Consider the following 19880-nt stretch of genomic DNA (forward strand, 5'->3'; position numbering starts at 1 on the left):
GACCAGCCCTGAGGGCCTGAATTACTGTGGAAAACACAAACTGGGCTCAACTCAGCCCATCAGAGCAGTCACAACTGCACTGCTCCAAGGGACAACCACACAGGAGAGCTGCTCCAAACTCCTGCCCCTCCAGGACAATTTCCAAGCAAGTGTCCAAGCAGCTGCTGTCTGGGACGTGGGGAATATCTGGGGTAACTCAGCCCAGGCTTCCCAAAGGTGAAGCCATTTGGCTGGACAGGGATCTTCCAATGTGGAACTGCAGGTAATCCTGATAAAGGAAAGCAGCAGGGAGAGGTGGAGGAGAAAGAGAATCCCAGAATCTCAGAATAGTTTGGGTTGGAAGGGACCTTAAAGCTCATCTTGTCCCACCCCTGCCATGGGCAGGGACACCTCCACTATCCCAGGGTGCTCCAAGCCCCATCCAACCTGGCCTTGGACACTTCCAGGAATCCAGGGGCAGCTCCAGCTTTTCTGGGCACCCTGTGCCAGGGCCTCCCCACCCTCACAGGGAAGAATTCCTTCCCACTATCCCATCTAACCCTGCCCTCTGGCAGTGGGAAGCTGTTGATAGAAACTTGTGTCTGTCTTACATGGAGCAGTTTCAAGTTTGACCAGATGAAATCAGTCTTTGTATTCAAATTTCGAAATCAACTGTGATGGATTAGTCCAACATCCACACAAGCATCAGGAAAAGGAGCAAGAAAAAGAAGAGGAAAAAACCCCCCAAGCCATACAACTGGGATGTGAGGCATCTATTGAAGAGCTCCTTCACAGGCTGCTTCTGTTAATAATCTTCAGTGGCTTCAAGAAAGTTTGTCAAAGTAATGCAGATTTAGTGCTGCCCATAACTACATCATGCTGAAGGACTTTGGAGGGGAAAATTCCTGAAAGCCAGACATAAGCAGAACTCCCTTTTTTCCCTCTCCAGCTTCTGCAATTGCACTCATGCTTGGGGATTACATCTCTGGTTCTTAATAAAGCTGCCATTGTTTCTCTGCTGTGTCTCTGGATAGTTGGAAACTAATACTCCAAACACAATAAAAGAGCAAAAATGGATGGAATAAATGAGAACCAGTGGCCTGGTTTTGACCACTGCTATCCCCCTGACAGTAGCCTCTGCAGCAGTGCCTGCACATTGCCCAGGATCTAATTATTTTTCAGGGATGTAGGAATTTGATAAATTATAGGATGTAGCTCCCTCCCCCCCCAAGTACTTTAATTTTACATCTACCAGTGTATAACTGTAATTATTTCTCTGAAAAGGATCTTCAGCTTTTTTTTTTTTCCCCTCAATAGTCCCAATCTAAAGACAGATGCAACATCAATTAAGAATGACAGGAATGATTTCAGCAGACATTTGAATCCAACACAAACACTGTGCTCTCCTCCACCTGTCTTTCAACATGACATGAAGTCATAATAATCTCTTATTTCTGGCATTTGAATAGCTTTGGAAAGAGCTGCTTTTGATGCAAAAATAGGCACAGGATTTATGCAGGCAATGCTGTGGAGGCCTGAGGTTTGGTGAGTCACGCTTGGCTTTGATGTGGAATGCTGGTGGCTCGTGTCTCTGGCAGGATGGAGCCTCAGAGGTGCTTTGTACCTGCTGACAGGTGCCCAGCACAGCACACACCCTCCAGCTGATGCTGCAAGGCTGCTTGGGGTGGGAGGTGTGGGCAGAGGCCAGCAGGGGGTTGAGGTACTGGGAACAGGATGGGAATGGCTCAGTGTGTGTGAGCTCTGGCGTGGGCTGCTCCCTGGAGGAGCAGGACACTCTCCTCTGCTCTCTGCCCCCCCTGCACTGATCCCACTGGCAGCAGCCCCAGCCAGCCCAGGTGGCTGTGCCAGGGGCAGAGCCTGAGGCCACCCAGGTCTCCCTGAATCCTGCCTTGGCCTTCTGATTTGTACATTTATTTCTGATAATGACTTCTATAATCACACATTCATGTTTTCTTTAACCTTATCCTCTTATCTTTCCCTAATACTCTCATTGCTGTTACATTTCTGTTGTCCTTGTAAATTCTTTTTAAATTGTATCTGAGGTTGGGTCCTTGTGCTTTCCTAAGCAGAGACTCTTTTGCTGCTTCATTCTCCAAAAGGGAAAAGGCAATTCACTGAGAACACAAGGAAGAACTGTCCAAGCTGTGGATCAGCTGCTCAGAGGGGCTATCACAGAGCTTGAACAAGAGTTCACAAAGAATTCTTGATGCTTTTCTATCACTTTTTGCATCTTTATATTTATTCCTACCTGAGGCAAACCCTGAAGTATTTGACTTGGAGCCAGTCAGAAGCACCACAGCACAATTTCTGACAGCTCAGCATTTAAGAATGCTGAAGAATGAGAAAATCAGTGTTGGGAGGACAGCAGATAGAAGAAAACATAAAGGGATCTCTCATAAAATTAAATGGAAACATTAAGAATTGATGGCTGCTCATCTAGTCTGCAAATAAGCTATTTTTGTTTTTATATAGTGAAACTACTCAGCAGAGAACAGCAACCACACTCACATTATCTATGAACTTCGGTGGTGTTCTCAAATGCTTTTTTCAATTATTTTTTTCCCAAATTGCTGCCATAGAGCCCTTATTTCTCTTGCTGAGCATCTTTCACCAGTGGATTGAGAGGGGCAACTCCTGAGTGTAACAGCCCATCAGTCTAAATGAAAGCTCCATGATCTGGTCCTAAATAATGAAGAATAAGCCCTTCCCTGCAGCCAGTGAAAAATTCTAAATTGTCCCTTCTCTCATCTGTACAGGGGCGATTTATGCACCCATTAATGTAAGTGTCTTCCTGCAAGTAATACACTTAGAGCCTAATGCACCTCTGTGGAGCTCTAATCCTACCCCTATTTTTAATTATCTAGAGAAATCTCCAGGTATGAATCACCCAACCTGGGGAATTTATGCAATAAAAGCTTCTGAGGCAAGAGACCTACCTCACAAGAAATTAGGCAAGTCAAAATGTTTGCTAAAATTAAGGATGATCTGGTTCCCTTTGCTCCAGGGTATTCTCCAGGGTGCACTCTTGCAGGGGAAGAGTTGCCCTGAGCAGGCAGGGCAGACCTGCAGAAAATGGGGCTAAAAGGAGTCAGGCCCTACACAGCCCTGCTTCATCTTCAGAGCTTTCCTATTTCTCAATGCTGCAAGAGTTTCAGGCCACGAGGGAAGAGAAAGCTGGGGAAGATCTGAGCAGACATTCAGCAGGCAAACAGGAGGAACTGGTAGCTGGGAAAAGCTGGGTTGTTTTCCTGCTGCAAATGTTCAAGATCCTGAACTAAACCATGAGTGGAGAACAGCTGAGCAAGAACTGGGGCACAACCACAGCCTTTTGTGGTCAATGATGTTGAAATTCCGCCCTTTCTCCTTGGTGTGGGAGGGGAAGGAAGATGTTTACAACATTTTTCACTGCAAACTCTTTCATGAATAATATAATGTAGCATAGAATTGTGGATGGTTCGGGCTGGGACATTAAAGATCATCCCATTCCCAGCCCCTGCCATGGCAGGGACAACTTCCACTGTCCCAGGCTGCTCCAAGCCCTGTCCAGCCTGGCTTTGGGCACTGCCAGGGATGGAGCAGCCACAGCTGCTCTGGGCACCTGTGCCAGGGCCTGCCCACCCTCACAGGGCAGGCAGCATAAAGAATATTTCTACTTTTATTAATATCCAATCCAACCCTAATCTCTGGCAGTGTGAAGCCACTCCCTCCTGACCTGTCACTACCTGCTCTTGTAAACAGTCTCTCCACTATATAAATATAAAAATATATATCCACACCTCATTTTAGCTTGCAGGCTGTTTGCTGAGCACTCTTCCCTCTCCTCCTTTCACACCCAGCATGCCAGCAGCCAGGATTTAGTCTGCTGAAATGTGCACAAATAATTTTTCCCCACTCCTCGCCCACATTTATTTATAGGTGACTATTGTACACATAGCCAGGCTTATATATAGAATGTCTCCACATTAAAATGGAAAAGGGTTGGGTACCTCTAACGTCAAGTCTCATGTTTTTAAAGCCCATTAAATTAGCATCACCCAGGATGCCATCCAAGCTCTGTCTTCTCTCAGAAATTTAAAAGCTGTCCTTTATTAAGCAAAATTAAACCCCAAAATAAATACAAACAAACTTGTGTATCTTCTGTGTTTATAAGATTATTACTGCAATGATTTGCATACATGCTGAAGTTTAGCAGTAGCCTTACTGCAGCTGCTAATTATAGTCTGAGGGTCTGATCCAACTCCCACTGAAGGAGTGGCAAAAATCCAACTGATTTCACAAAAGGTGAAATATATACAAAATCTGTCACAGGACAAACACAACTAAACCTCCCTCAGATGAAAATTAGGAGCCCCCCAGATACCTGCCAAGGAAGGCACAGACATAATTAATGTCAGGACATCAATGAAATCTTTGATATAACTTCAGAATTCATATTTTTGAAAATTAGCCCTATATCAGCAGGAACCATCCTTAAAGGTTCCTGTCAAAGAGAGAATTTTTAAGCACAGCCTGACATTAAAATCTTATCAACTCACTTGAAATTAAGTCAATGAAAAATTAAAGCTAATTTCTAATAAGCTTATCTTACATTCATAGACTAAAGGGCACTTGTCGAATCCAGCGAGTAAGCACACCTTTCATATGGAAAAGATTTTCACACTGGAAAGGCAGAGGCCAGGAGAGAGGTTAAAATGCACCATTTTAGACTGACTCTAGAAATTTCTAGTTTTCCTGTCCATTTAAAGCTAATGTAAGGATACAGAATAATCACAGAAATAAATTATTAATTTAAAAATCTCAGATAAGGCTGCCAGAAGTGATAAATGCAAAATATTGTGCAGATAATGGGACTAGACATCTAGAAAATGCATGTTTAATAGGAACTTACTATTGCTCCATTCTGGTATTTTAGGCTCTGTCTTACAAACCAATGGTACAATCTGATGGAAAAAAAAAAAGTCAACCCATGACATTGTGAATTCTAAAACACTCTGGATCTTTAGCTAAAAAGCTGCAGGTGCATGAAACAAGTCCTAGATTTTTTTCTGGTTTTAAAGAGGCATGGAAAACCAGCTCCCAGTTTTATCATCACATAGGTGAGGTTGATCTACTAATGACAAGAGAATTATTTAGGCTTCAACCCAGTACAGCTGAGGACAGGATCTGGTTCTAAGATTATAAATTTGATACAGCTGCAATGAAAGAAAAGTCATATAAATACCAACAAAATGCATTTTATAGAAAGGATGGGGTTTTTCCTTCAAGGATTTTTCACCTCCTTGCAAAGAACTCAGAGAAAATGAAGTTAAAAATACCTTAGAGCTCCTGTCAGCGTGGTCACTGCTCCTTTAAAATTCAAAAAGGCTTTCCCTTGAGTAACAGGCTTATCAGTTTTCCTGAATTAATGTGTCCACAGGAGGCAAGAAACACGTTTCTGTGTTTGAGTGACAGTGCAGATGTCACTGCCAGCCTGCAAATGTTCCCAGCCCTGCAGCCTGGTCCCTTGGAGCTGCCCAGGGCTGTGCCCAGCAGCACCTCCTGAGCCCACCCCTCCCTCACAGCCCCAGGTGAAATCCTGCAGCTCCAGACTCCCACAGCAGCTGGACACGAGCAGGGACCATCAGGAGCTGTGCTCTGGCAACGTGGGGAAGTGACTGGGCTTGTAAAGGACAGCGAAATGTGTCTTTTGATTTCCTGTGTAACAGCAAAGAGGGAGGCAGCTCTTATGAGCCAGGAATGGAGCCTGGAAGTCTAAAGCACCAAGGTAATAAGATGTTTGTTCCTCAGCAGCATGCATCATTTGCATACCTGTGTTTGCCATCCTGATTAATTAAGGAAAATCTATATGGGCTTCTTTTATGATTAACTATGGGATACACACTTTTATGTTTTCCATTTCGTATCTACAGCACCAGGCTAATTTTCCCCACATCTCTTTGGGATGTTAAAATATAATGAATAAACTCTGGATACTGAGAGAAGCCTCTGGGTACCCCAGCTCAGTGGGGAGCCGAGATACCATCGCCATAGCAGCTCTGCAAAACCAGAGCACCACACAAGAAAAAAGGCAGAACAAGATGCAGATAAGACAGCATTTCAGATTAAAGGAATTCAGATAAACAGGATTTTAACTGGCCTTAGCATTTAGAGGAGTGGAATAGATCACTTCCTGTTTAAACCCAGTGTAAGAGCTGGAAGGGTAACACAACACACACTGCCACAATTAACCTGGAGCACATGGGCTCCTCTCAGGGAGGAGCAGCCAGGCCTGTGGCTCTGCCTGTGGGCAGTCTGGGAGTGGGAAAATGGATGGACTCAGGTTTTGGGGGCAGGATGGGCAACACCTGGGTCTGTCTTCCCAGGGAGCCTTACCTGGCTCTGATCAAGCTCCTCCAGAAATCAGAGGACAGGCCAGCAGCTCTAATTTAATTATTGAGGGATTACTGAGGGAAGCAGCTAAAGGCTACACAGTTTCAACCACCTGGAATCGGTGAGGAAGCCATTTCTGGCACAAAACCTGCTGCCAGCAGCTGCCTGAGCTGGGATCAGGCTGAGGGAGTTTGAAGTTCACCCTGCATCCCCACAGGTGATGCAGCTGGAGCTGTCATCTCCAGAGCCTCAGCATTACATCTGGCACAGCAGCACTGTCATCCTGCTCACCCAGCAAGGCCACCAGGGCAGCTGGTCCTTTTCTGTCCACTTTCAGATTATAGTAATTAAGAGGAATCTTAACTGAAATTTATAAACTTGTCATTGTCACTTGAGCATCCAGGAGAGGATCTCCCTTTTTTTTTTTTTTTAATATTAAGATTGGGAGGTTAATAAGGATAGTGCAATGCCTGGATCTCCCTCACCTGGGAGAGGTGAGACTCATCCTGCTTCTCCAGGACCTGTTTGCTTGCAAAGGACTTCCAAGAGCTGCTCTACCATGCAGCATTTCTGTGTTTCCATTCCCTCTGTGGATTCAATGTGTGCAGGACCCCTAATTAACCAAACTTAATTAGCACTGAGCATTTTCATTTCAACCTGAGTGTATATAAAATAACACCTCTTCCACAAATGTCTGATGTGTTGGGAGCTCTAAGGGACCTGTGCACACACACAGAGCTGCAAGCACAGAAGTGTCTGTGCCTAAAGCAAAGGTGGAGAAAGAGATCCTTAAAAAACAGCCTGAACAATCAAGTCTTGGTCCTCTAAGAGCAAGACCTTTCCTTTTTAACCCAGCAGTAGATACAAGCATCTCTTGTTTGGATTTCCAGGGTACTATTTGTACACATGAAGTTACACATGCCCAACCTGGAGAAATCCATCCAGTGCAGGGCTGGGCTCTCAGTGTCACTGCATCCTCCATTTCCTTCCTGTGGAGGGAAATTCAGCTCTGCATGGCATCAGCAGGTCACAGATCTGATTTTGGCCACCATTTTGACAAGTTTCATTTTGTTTTTACCACGAGAGCATTTTGCCAATGTCATTTTGGGCTCCTGTTCTTGCTGAGCTATCTCCAAAGCCGTTGGTGGCCCCACGTGCCACTTGGCTGGCGATGTGCAGCAGTGACACCAGGTACAACCATCCCCAGAGCTGATCCAGCCCCTGCCTCTGGCTGCATGTGTTCCCCAGGGTGCTGACAGGGAGGGGATGTGCACAGCTGGAGCAGCTTGCTGCCTCTGTGCTCATTTATGCACCCAGCTGGTTTGCACAGCTTTGTGATCTCCTCCTTGAGACGTGGGGATCTCTTCATCATCTTCCCATCTGCCAGGGACACTCAGCTGCTGAAAATTACCTTCCCCCAGCTGGTATCCACAGAAGGTCATTGTCCTGAATAATAGTCTTGGGTGGCTGTCATGACATAATAAAAGGATGGTAGAGTGCCATTACCTTATATTGTGTGCTGCTTTGGACATGACTTTTTCCTTCTTTTGCCAGTCCTCCTCCATGCTGTTACCATCTATCAGTCCCTGAAGGTTTATATCAGTAACATCTTGAAACCACTTTAAAGGAAATGGGCTCAATCTTCCCCTTGATCTTTACATAAAACACAGACATCAAGAGGGAGTCCCACGTCTGGGATGAACATACAGAATATGCTGTTTCAGATGAAGTTTTGTGGCTATTAGGATCAGAAAGCCACGTGAATTCTCTGTTTAGTGTGAGTGGGCAGGAGAACCTTCAGAAGTTCCATGATCCTGAACTTTTCTGATATTTTTCAGGCCATGCCTAATTAGTACCAAAATCAGAAAGCAAAAATTTCAGCCTGAATTATTTATCACCTCATATTAATAAAATGCACCGCAATACATATCATGGCCCAGTTCACAACAACTGCAGATAAGATTAATCTTTCACTGATGCCATACTCCTTCATATGAAAATATAATTATCTAGCTGAAGAGTTTCTTAAATGACATACTTTCAAACTGGTAGGAGCAGAATTTATCCTTGTGTCTGGTGCCAAGCCAAGTGGAAAAAACATTGGAACAGAATTGACAAAATACGTGTTGGTTCTGTCTATCAACATCTCCACCTTACAGAGCCCTGTCACCATTGCAACTCCAACCTGGTCTCAAATATGGATATAATATTTTCCTCCCTGAAATGTAATCCTGAAAAAAAGAACTGCAGGAGCACACTGATGGATAAAGTGCTTAGGCTGCAGCAAACCCCCTCCAAGTTAATATACACTTACCTTGCTCAATATGGAAATTAAAAGAAGGACATCAGAAATTATTCTTGCCTTTAATTGATTAGTATCTGCATTTGATGGCCATTTACAGATGTGCATGGGAGTAAGCACAAAGTATTTGCTGCAAATTCCTTTAAGAAAAAGCCACACCTTCAATCTGCATTGCCTGCAAAGGTCAGTCCCTGCAGTTTCCTCTGGAATGCTACATCCAGAATATGTGTAATAAACTTTTAGAGTAGGTGTATATAAATATCTCTCTTCAAATTACTCTACTTTTAAAAGCCATTTTTTCCCTTGAAGAAGCTCACAGTGACTACAGGAAAATCCACCAGCTGTTTCTCTGCTGATCATCAATAATGAACAATAGAGTTTTAAAGCCTGATAGATGGATATATTGATGGCAAGGAGGTTCAGAGAAAGATAAATGATGCCCAGCCAGTGAGGAAGGCAAGAGAATGAAGGAGGGGATGCAAGTGAGCTTATAAAATGGATTTTCCTGGGGGAAAATTGTCCTTTTCACGGTTACATGTCCAATATCTTAGAAAAGTAGCTTTGCTGTACACAATATGTAGAACTTAGTATTTTTACATTTTATTTAATTCTTTAAAGATTATTTCCATTGTATGTTTTAGGCATAATTTAATTGCTTTTGCTTCATGCTCCTGGGATCTGGGCTGCTGGGGGGTGTCCTCTCCATCAGAAAAAGGAGGCATGTGTTGGTTTAAGGCATAAATCAATGGGAAAGGTGACACTATCCCAAATGTTGGCTGCCTGATCAGCTTGCCTTGCTCCATGCATCCATCCAACTTGTACTTGTTTGAAAAACAATTAAATTTTCCAAATGACTTGCTGTTAATATAAATGTATTTTGACTGTCAGTGCCACTGATGGTTCTGCAGTATATGGAACAGAACTTTATTTCCACCCAGGGCCTCAACAGAGAGCAGAGAGAGATTAACCAGCATTTTCGGCAGCAAAGTGTGAAATGGTTGGGTCAATAACTTTCCCCCTATTGCTGTCAAAAGCTGGAAAGAGAACATCAGTGTGGAGTCAAGTGCAGGTCTAATTGTACTGAGAACTCCAGCCCAGACTCTCCAACTTCACAGAATATTCCTCTCTGTTGCTGTGTAATCACAACAGCCCTGTCAAACCAGCATTAATCTGCTCTCTGCAACTACTCTGTGACAAGAACCACTGGAAAATGGGAAAATTCAGAGTTTTGTATGATGGAGCAGCTCTAATGCCTCATCAGAAATGCCCTGTCTGCATCCCAGGTATGATGGTCCTGGGATTCACCATCCCACAATTGCACCCCTGTGGAAAGGGCAGTTCAAGGAGAAAAACTCTGCAGGGTTATGGATGATCTGCATCCCTCCTGAGGATGCTTCTACAGAAGGCTAACATCTGGCTGCAGGTTTGGAGCCATCTTCAACTCATCTGAATACTAATTTAATGAATGCCAATTATTGTCACCATCATGAGTAAAGTGATTTAAATATGGGCAAGTTCAGCTGATCTTGTCTCAATCCATTATTTAGAAGTTTGTAGTCACAAGTCCAGGGCTATAATTGATGCAACAGCAAAGCAAAACAAGCCAACATAACCCCCCAAACCCCAAAATGAACCAAACCCCCAAGGTTTACAAAGGGAATTGCTGATTTTACCTGTCCAGCCTGCAAGGCAGCAGCAGTACCCAGTGACAGGATCACACCCATCTGCATGGTTGCAGTCACAACGCTCACTGCAATTAAGGCCATATGTTCCATCCTTCAGAAATATAAATAAAAAAGCCTCTCAGTGATCAGCTTTTTGTTCTGAAATGTGCAAAATCATCTATCACATCCCTCTTAATGCTGAGTTGCATGTTTTAAATTAACATACAGAGAAGACAGAAACTCAGTGCCTAATGTTTCTATACAGAACCAAATGAGGAATCACTTTAAAAAATGACGTTCAGGAAAATGCAGATAACACAGCAATAGCTCTGATAAAATACAGTGCAAAGTCTAATACATCCAGTTGACTGCTAGAACCCCAATCTGTTATTTGCACTTGATTTCCTCAGACATCACACACAAATTGAGATCCTCCCCTGTTCTCTGCTCAGCAGAGCTATGGGGACTGTGATTTACGGGGGTGGAATTGTTATTGTTAAATAACACCCCAAATTGTAATTGTTAAATAACACCCCAAATTGTTATTTGCACTCACAGGACAAGGCTGGTCACAGAAGTCCCCCTGCCATCCCGGGGAGCAGAGGCAGAAGCCATCGTCTGGCCTGCAGGATGCTCCATTGCTGCAGGAACACGTCTGGTTACAGTTCAGACCCCAGCTTCCACTTGAACAGGGAATGGAGCAATCCACTCCTTGCCACCCTGAGGAAACAGGGGAGAAACAGCATCTGGGATGTTTTCATGAAAACAGCAAGACAGGCAGCTGGCAAGCTGCAGCTCTTTGTTTCTAGGAGCAGTTTCTTGGTGTAAATTAAGACTGACTTGGGGTCAAAGATTGACCCTTTCACTGTGACCTCCCAGCTCCATCTCCCAGCATCTCTGCACGCAGATGGAGGTACCACAGTGCTGGCTGTAACCAGATTTAGGTGTCTGATGCCTTTCTGGGAACTGTTGGTACAGTCCCTCTCTGTCAGGCTGGAGACCTTCGGACCTACAGGACTGCAAGAACTTTTCATGTGATGCTGCCTGCTTCTTACCTCTTTTTTTTTCTTTTTTTGAGAATGCTATTTAATATAAAGATATAAAGTAGCTATTATACTTAAAATAAGACCAATGCCATCATTTCTAGCCATTAAGGCTCAAATTTTAACTACCAGGAGCACAATGACTTTCATTGCACTGCAGCTCTGTGTCATGGAGTTGAGCAGTAACTCATGGTTTATACACCCTCATTAAATGGTGTTCTACAGTGATCCATTAATTCATGTTTGAAATGCCAGATTTTATTGTTATTTGCCTCACTTCTGTTTTAGGGCTTTTGTATGTCATACAGGCATAGCTCATGTTGGGATTTTGGGGGAACAGAAGAGCTGCTGTGCCATGAAGCAGTGGAGGAATTCTCAGGTGTTTAATGGATCCATGGGATGTGCTCACCACCGTGTCCAGGAGGGAATTATAGACACATGTGGGAAGAAAAGATGTCAGTCCCCTTGGAGCAGGCAAGACTTCTTATTTCCCCAAATAAATGAGAGCCACAACCTAACCCCTGTGCTAGTTCAGGAGACAGGACACCTGCACAAGGCTGGGGTGTCACCATGTCAGGGTACAGGATAATGAGCAGCTGAGGATGGCAGCAAGGGCAGAGAGCTGGGATGAGCCAGGAGCCCAGGGCAGCAGGAATGAGACCAGCCCAAGGTGGAGATGGGCAGGCAGGAGTCAGGTCAGGGCTGGTGAGGATGACCAAAGCCAGGCACAGCCCAGTGCCAGGGGCTGCAGGACACACAGTTAGGAAGCTGCCTCCACTCCTGTGCCCAGTGGCTTTGGAATCTGGGAGAAACAGGGCAGCAAAGGCCTAAAAACCCAGCAGCCAGAGGACTGTTCTGCATTTCCCCTGGAGAGGAGCAGTGCTTCTGCCCCCACACCCAGCTCTCTGACACATTTGTGCAGCAGAGCAGACAAGTCTGGCCCCTGTTCAGGGCAGACTGGACTTGTAGTCCAGCCCCTGTTGAGCTGGGATACTTGGGAGGACAAGAAAATAGTGAAGTTCCTGACTGCACAGCTGTGCCTCTTTGATAGGGGACAGGCGTTGGTGGCAGGGACTTGTTAAATGTGAATTTTGTTTACCTTCCTTGCAGTAGCACAGCCCATCCACAGGGGAACAAGTGCCATCGTTCTTGCAGTTACAAACCGACGAGCAATTGGTGCCGTAGGTGCCTGCCTCGCAGGGAATGGTGCAGTCATCTCCCTGCAACCCAGAAAAGTCCGAGTCAGCTGAAGAAATCTGGCATGCAGGAAATTCCCACCTCGGCACAGGGAAGCTTTCTCTCTCTGAACAGCGAGCAGAGTGTTGTGAGTTGATTGCTGAGTCTTCAGCACTCGAGCAGTCACCGCTGCTTCCCATGATTATGATGCAATTAGTGCTTTGATTGACTTGGAGGAAAGGGACAAGTTTCTGGCATTCATTCAGCAGGAGGTGGGGAAGTTACAAAAACAAACCTCCTAGAGCAGATGTTAGATCATTAAGCAAAACATCACTTACGAAGCACTAATCACAAAATATACAGTCTGAAACCGTGCAGAGATTGCTCTGCGGTTCTTGGAAAATATATTCTAAGAATAGGGTTGTTAAAAACCTAAAGGGTCTCATACATGCTTATCTTCCACAAATTGGCAGAGAGGAAAACGACGTGGCAGGTGCATCAAACCTTTTTGATGTGTAGTTGGTACCTGCATTTGTTTTCAATTAATTTGCATGAGATTGTGACTTTAGGAAAAAGCAGAACAGGAGTGACGTGTGTGGCAGAGACAGGGGAAGAGCAGAACACAGAAACGTGGTCTCTGTCTTAATTCTGCTCTAGGTGTGGGCAAAGGGAGGGAAAGGAGAATAAATGCTTACATTTTACAGAAATACAGACTGCTCTAATGCTACATTCTGATGTGCTGCATGCACTGATCGTCTTGTGTGGTGAAAGGATAGACACAGTTCTTACTAATACTGTTCACCTGATACAACAAGGGAATTAAAATGTGAGCACAATAAGGTTTAAAGCAATTGTGGTTTAACCTCACTAATTGAGGTTTAAGCCTTAGTAAACTTACTGACTCCCACAGCTGGGTCTACACATTAACATATACAAGGTATTTTGGCTTCCTTTTCCTCTGTGTGTAATCCTGACTTTCAGATTGCAAATTAGCTCCTAAATTTACTACTTCAGTGAGTCAAACTTAAATAATTTAGTTGCATGCCAGGGAAAGTGAACGTACTACAAGTTAAAAAGTAACTCCATTGCACGGTGTAAGCTGTGCCATAGCTCAGGAGAAAAGATGTTGGTCAAAATGTATTTTTGCAGGTGAGAGGCTTCACTGTTTTGATAGGAGGATCCATTTATCAGGAGTGAAATGTGCACCATGTCAGCTTCCCTATGCTGTGACAAGTACCTCCAGGAGCCTGTATATCACACCGCAGACACCCAGACAGCACAAGGAAATATGAACAGATTTCTGAGCACCATAAACCCCCATCTGCTTTGCTGGAGCAGTTCTGCCTCACACCAGTGTGATTCATGCTATTTTAGATCTTTTAGAAAAACTTTGTTTCGGGGGAAGGAAAGGAAACAGTTAAAATATACTGCTCACAAGTAAATCCTGCAAGTCTCTGATTTTTGAGTGAAGGCACTGTTTGTAAAAGATGCTATCTTTGACCTTGGTGGAGTAAAACAAGTGCCCCTGGAAAGGCCTGGCAGGAAAAGATGCTGCCTTGACAGCCAGAAAATCCAAAGCAGGCTGCCCCTCATTACCCTGCCAGCATGCCTATGGAATGAGCTCCAGGAACCCGGGCTGGCAGAGGGGCATTCAGTCTCCACGCCTAATCAATCCTCTGCCTTTCTCCTGTGTGTGACAATTAGACAGCCAATTAGTGCCACTTAGGAACCCTTATCCTGTGTGAATGAAACTCCCAACTCATTTCATGTACTACATAGAACTGCTGGTACTGCTAATAATTTCTATGACAACTGACCTTATCTGGATTTGAACTAGTGATCCAGAAGGAAAAGAAAATTCCTTTGAAAAGGAAAGGAGAACAGAGTGATGTGGAGTTAAAATACCCATTGGGGAATCACATTAACCAACCACAGAATCATCAGGGTTAGGAGAGACTGAAGATCATCCAGTCCAACCATCAATCACCCCAATCCCCACATCCTGACACCTCTAAAACACCATCTGGGCCAGGGATGGAGGCAGCAGGGGGATTTCCAGTGTCTCAGCTGATGTTCTGTGACCAGAGAGCAGCTGGTGTTGGGGGCAGTGCTCCCTGGCCAGGCACAACTGGGGTGGATTCACTGGTTTTCTGTAACCACTTTAGATTATCTCAAAGAAAAGGGATACAACTCCCTGAAAAAGGGTTGTAGTGAGGTGGGTGTCAGTGTCTTCTCTCAGGTAACAAGTGACAGGATAATCAGGTGAGGAAATGGCCTCAAGTTGCACCAGGGGAAGTTTAGATTGGATATTAGGGACAATTTCTTCACAGGAAGGGCTGTCCAGCATTGGACAGGCTGCCCAGGGAAGTGGTGGAATCACCATTCCTGAAATCTTTAAAAAACATTGGGATGTGTCACCTGAGGACATGATTTAGTGGTGAACACAGTGGTGGTGCTGGACTTGGTGATCTCTGAGGCCTTTTCCAACCTTAAAGATTCTGTGATTGTCACAAGCTGAACATCAGGCTGTTTGTTCCAAGCCTTTGAGTGTTGGCATTTACTTTAATGTACTTGGCTTTATGGACTGACAGAGCTGGGCATTCTGGCTGCCCACCATCCCCTCACGTACTTTGCAAACAAACCTTAACTGAAAAAACCCCACCTGGTTTAATGAGATTTCTATCCCCAGGTTTGACAAGTGAGACCTTCAGAGCTCTCTGAGTGACAACTGCCAAATACACTTAACTTCTTAATTACATAAGAGGAAAATGCTCTTGAACTATAGCACTGGCTTTAAGATTTTATTAATTATAAATGCACACCTTGTTATTAACATTTTGAACTTGATTTGGGAGAATGACCTCTAAAATGAAATGCATTCAGGTACTGTTAAAGATATGTAAATTCCACTTCCCTCTCACCACCTGCCCAAGTGGATAATGCTGTAGTGTATGCATCCAGCTGTTAATGAGTTATATATTCTAATAAACTGATTTTAAATTGTGTGTATTGAATCTTGACTCTTGCAATATGGTACTTTATATTTCTATCCTATTTAGTAAAATTAATCAACAGCTGTGCTCCTTATGGTGATCATTCTTTTTGTTTTCTATTAAGATTGGGAGGTTAATGAGGATAGTGCAATGCCTGGATATGGTATCCATGCTATGAAGGAGTAGCTAATTCAATCAAACATATGCCCCTGGAAATGTTAAAGCTATATTAAGAAATTGAGCTATAAGTAATTTGGTATATTCCATCTCTGTGTTCCCAGTCAGAATGACCCATATGGACATTGCAAAGTTTCAAAGGTGTTTCATTTTCAATATTTTCACTTAGAAGGGCCAATTTATCAAAATATACCCCCAAATCTATCCACTGGATTATTTCTAATTTCAGGAGTCACATCTGACTTTAACATAAACAATGGAAAATCTCTTTAGGGAATGTGGGTCATGGCCAGCTGTGAGAAATGCCCTGCTCTGTGTGGAGCAACACATTCCTGCTCTCTGCTCTGCATCCCCCCAGCCTGGGAGAGGCCACCTCAGTGCCACCAAGCACGGGGTGTCCCACACCTCATCCCTGCTCAGCAATTACCACCACAGATCCTTTGGAAATCCAGACCTCAGGTGAGCATACCAACATGGCAAAGATAGAGGATGGAAGATACAATTCCTGCGACCCTAGAAGTCTCCTTTACACCAGAATGAATGGTGGCAGTGGCCTAAGCAGCCCCACCTATGACTTTCCATGCCTGTAAACCCTTCAGAAACACCCATTTTTGCTGGAACTGACAGCCCTTCCCAGCACCTCGAGAGCTTTGGGCATCCAGTTCTTGTTCTGGTTAATTCTCCCCCATGGATTGAGGGTGAGGTCCAAGGAACCAAACTCCATTAATAACTCAGGCTGCCAGCTCACATCCATCAGCATCAAATATTAATAGACTCCGAGGGCCACAGCATCCATCTTTCGAGATGGCAGTCAATAATCTGTCTTGTTCCTGTTCAGGGAGAGGGGAAGACTTTCCCCCACCAAAATTATTATTGTTCAATATTAGTAGAGCTTAAAGACACAAAGCTGCCTTAGGTGTTGGCTGTGTTAACAAGTTCTGGCTGCTTCAGAAAGTGTTTTCCCTGGATTAATGTTACACTAACAGGTTACATTTCTTCTTTCTTTTAAAAATTCATTCCTGCTATAAGCAGTGATCAACTCCCTTAAAAATCCTTTTCTGGTGATCAATATACAAATTTATATTTATTCCTGTGCATTTTGGATTAAGACTTTGAGCCTGTGAAATGTATTTTGAAAAGAAAAAAAAAAGGGTATCCCAGACCATAAAGAGAGTTAATAACACAGCAATGGTCAACAACATCCATCAAAGTTTGCACCCACACCTGGTCTGTCACCAAGTTTGCTATTTAAGGATGTGAAATTAAGGATTTCAGAAGTAGCTACAATCTACAGGAATACGATTCCCTTGGAGGGTTGAAGTCTGGTTCCACTGAACTCAGTGGCAAAACAGAAAATCAATTTTTCAAGGCTTCCGCAATGCAGAAGAGGAGCAGGGTGTTATTGAACCTGGCCTCAAGTTTGCATGACAAAGACCTGGGTGACAGCTTTGCTCTCGAGGTTTAATCTGCAAGGAGCTGAAATTCCTCAACTCCCACAGGTTACTGGGGGCGACTGACAGCGCTGAAAGGAAAAATATTGGAACTTTGGTAATGTGCAGTGGGACTCCAGCTAATCAGAGATTTCTAACACCTCATCTGATCCCTCCCTCGCCCCCTCCTCGCCAGGCTGGGCAGGTGAATCAGAGGTGCAGCCCCTGGCACCAGCCCAGGGCTGCTCCACGCTCGGTGCCCAGAGCGCTGAGTGGGAAGGAGGGCATGGTGCAGAGGCTCCTGTGTGTGCTGATCTGCGGATCAGGGACCAAAGTGCTGCTGCTGTTTGTACCCGAGGCCTGTGTGGCCAGATAAGCTGATCAGTATGGATTTAGCACATACAAATGTATATTCCTGTGTACACACAGCACGTGGGACACCAGCGTGCCGGGACACGGTGTCTGTGCACTGATGCAGATCACAGATACACTCCTGTATATTTACTTATTTAATTGTGACATTTACAATTAACCCAAAGTGGTTCTCCACAAACATTCCCTCAAGGTAAACATATGGTATCCAGCAACACAAACTGTCAGAACAAACTAATTTCCTTAATGGTGTTCAGTGGAAATTACTGCGCTCTTCATCAGCGCATCAGCAGCAGGGGGAAACTTTGCACTTGCACCAGGCTTGTCCTCCACCCTGGACTCAAACAATTTATTCATGACCTTACTACACAGCATCTTTAGCCTTCCAGACATAATGATGTCCTCTGGCAGAATTCCTTTCCCCTCTGGGTGTTACTAATTACTCCCTGCAGAGGCTATTATTGGTGCTAATGATAAGATGCAGTAAAACCTTGGGGAAGGCTCCTGTGCCAAGCGTTCCGTGTGCAGGTGATTGCTGTGACTGAGCACTGACAAAAGTTCTTTTACCCACCTTGGAACACGATGTGATGGAGCTGTGCTGGGGTTTGATACACATCTAAAAGGACACAATGAAACAAACCACCAATGATCTTACTCAGTCTCCTTTTCCCTGTGCCCTTTTCATGGGAAAGGCAGAAAGGATGGGAAAGAGTTTTCTTACCCTTAAAAAAGTGACTTTACAGCTCATGACTCATCCAAAGACAGAACCATTGGCAGCCTGAATGCCAGAGTCTTTCAGGAAATCATCAACCCCACCAAGAACCATCTGCAAAGCTTTCCCCAGTCTGCACCCCGGTGACACTGCATTCTCTGAGCAAAACACGGAGATGCCAAGCACGGATCCCTCTGGGAATGAGCAGAACCTCCCCTTTGCTTCCTATAACCTTACAGGCATTTACAAACCTTTACAAATGGATGTCAGCATTTTATTTCACCTCTGAATTTGTGCTAATATGCTAATTCATACAGTAAATTTCACAGTAAATGCCAAGTCCAGAATTACTCAGCCTGATACTAATTTTTAAATTTGATGATGGATCAGAAGTATTCAGCAGAACATGCACACAAACAAAATGGAAACTTCATTTGTTATAAAGACAGGGTAAGCAAAGTATTATAAATAATGTCAATTTTAAGTACCTACAGTACTTTATTAGATACAATTTAATTTTACTTTACTGATCAGAGTCTTTCCTAGCAAAGCTCTGAGCTATGAGAGGGGAGTAAAAGTTACCACAAAGTAACTGTAGTTGTTATTTTCCAAACTGTAAGAAATCTGGTTAAATTTCATGGATTCCTTTTTTATAAACCCAAATATATTTGCTGTGGCCTCTTACTGGCAGAACTCACATTACTCCCTCATTAAGGCCACAGAAGAACCAGGACCATTTGTTCCCATTTCTGGCCTCTTGGTCCCCAGAACTTCTCACTTCCTGCCTGGGTTGTTTCCCACTTCACAGCCTCAGAATTGATCTCAGATGCATTAACAGTATATTTGGGTTACTTTTATTAAAAAAAGAAAAAAAAACAAAGAAAAGAGTACTCACCCTATGGTGCCTGGGCTACAACGAGTTTCAGAGCAATAATTATCCATCCATCCTCCCAGAAGGGACCTTTCCCAACCCACTGCTCAGGCCCCTTGGGAATCATCTGTCACAGCTTAGGAGAGCCTTTGGATAGGATTTGGCTGCCTGGGGAATAATTTGAACCTATCAAGATGGAAGAACTTGTGCACCCCCCCAGTCTGGACACTGTGCATGTGGAGAACTGGAATTAACTGCACAGGGCTCATGGTTCCCAGCCCAGCAAATCCCAGCTGTGAGGGGTTTTTGTGGAGGATGCAAGGATGTGTGAGTCAGGCACTGCCTGTTGGCTCAGGGTCCTCTCACACTGGGTCTCCACTGGAAATTCATCTTTTCCAGTGGAGGGTGCACAGAATCTCACCACTCTCCTGCCCTCCAGCAGCTTGGCTCCAGCGTGCTCCATACAGCCAAAAGGAACAATGCCCTGGCACGGGAAAACTGATGAATAAAAGCAGCAAATCCTGGCTTTGGGAAGGATTTTTCCCCTCCATGAAATCCAGTGAAAACAAACACAAATAAAACCTTCATTAAAAAAATTGGATTTTGCATACTAAAAGCCAGCAAACCTGAGCTGGATTTCTGTCAGCAAACATTATAATCCCCCTCACCACCAGGGAACAGTTTTCTAGTTTGCACTAAAACTACGTCCAATACCAGTCAGTTATCTGCAATTAAAAAAATCCATTCCTACAGTACCAGTTAGCTAAACAT

General features: G+C 44.2%; 1 protein-coding gene across 12 annotated transcripts in view; it reads right to left on the bottom strand.

Annotated features, from left to right (window-relative positions):
- MEGF11 (multiple EGF like domains 11) overlaps nt 1–19880 on the bottom strand; it is a 255172-nt gene that overhangs the window by 42253 nt on the left and 193039 nt on the right. For all 12 annotated transcript variants that reach the window (XR_014957713.1, XR_014957712.1, XM_021552638.3 and 9 more), the window contains 3 exons: nt 12478–12598; nt 10892–11055; nt 10345–10447 (listed from right to left, as the gene is read on the bottom strand). Coding sequence is in view for 10 of the 12 variants with exons in the window: in XM_021552638.3 (XP_021408313.1) it covers nt 10345–10447; nt 10892–11055; nt 12478–12598 (388 nt within the window). In the remaining 2 variants the exon portion in view is untranslated. The remainder of the gene's footprint in view (nt 1–10344; nt 10448–10891; nt 11056–12477; nt 12599–19880) is intronic.

The sequence above is a fragment of the Lonchura striata genome, chromosome 10, assembly GCF_050655825.1.
Source record: "Lonchura striata isolate lonStrDom1 chromosome 10, ASM5065582v1, whole genome shotgun sequence".
Classification (NCBI taxonomy): domain Eukaryota; kingdom Metazoa; phylum Chordata; class Aves; order Passeriformes; family Estrildidae; genus Lonchura; species Lonchura striata.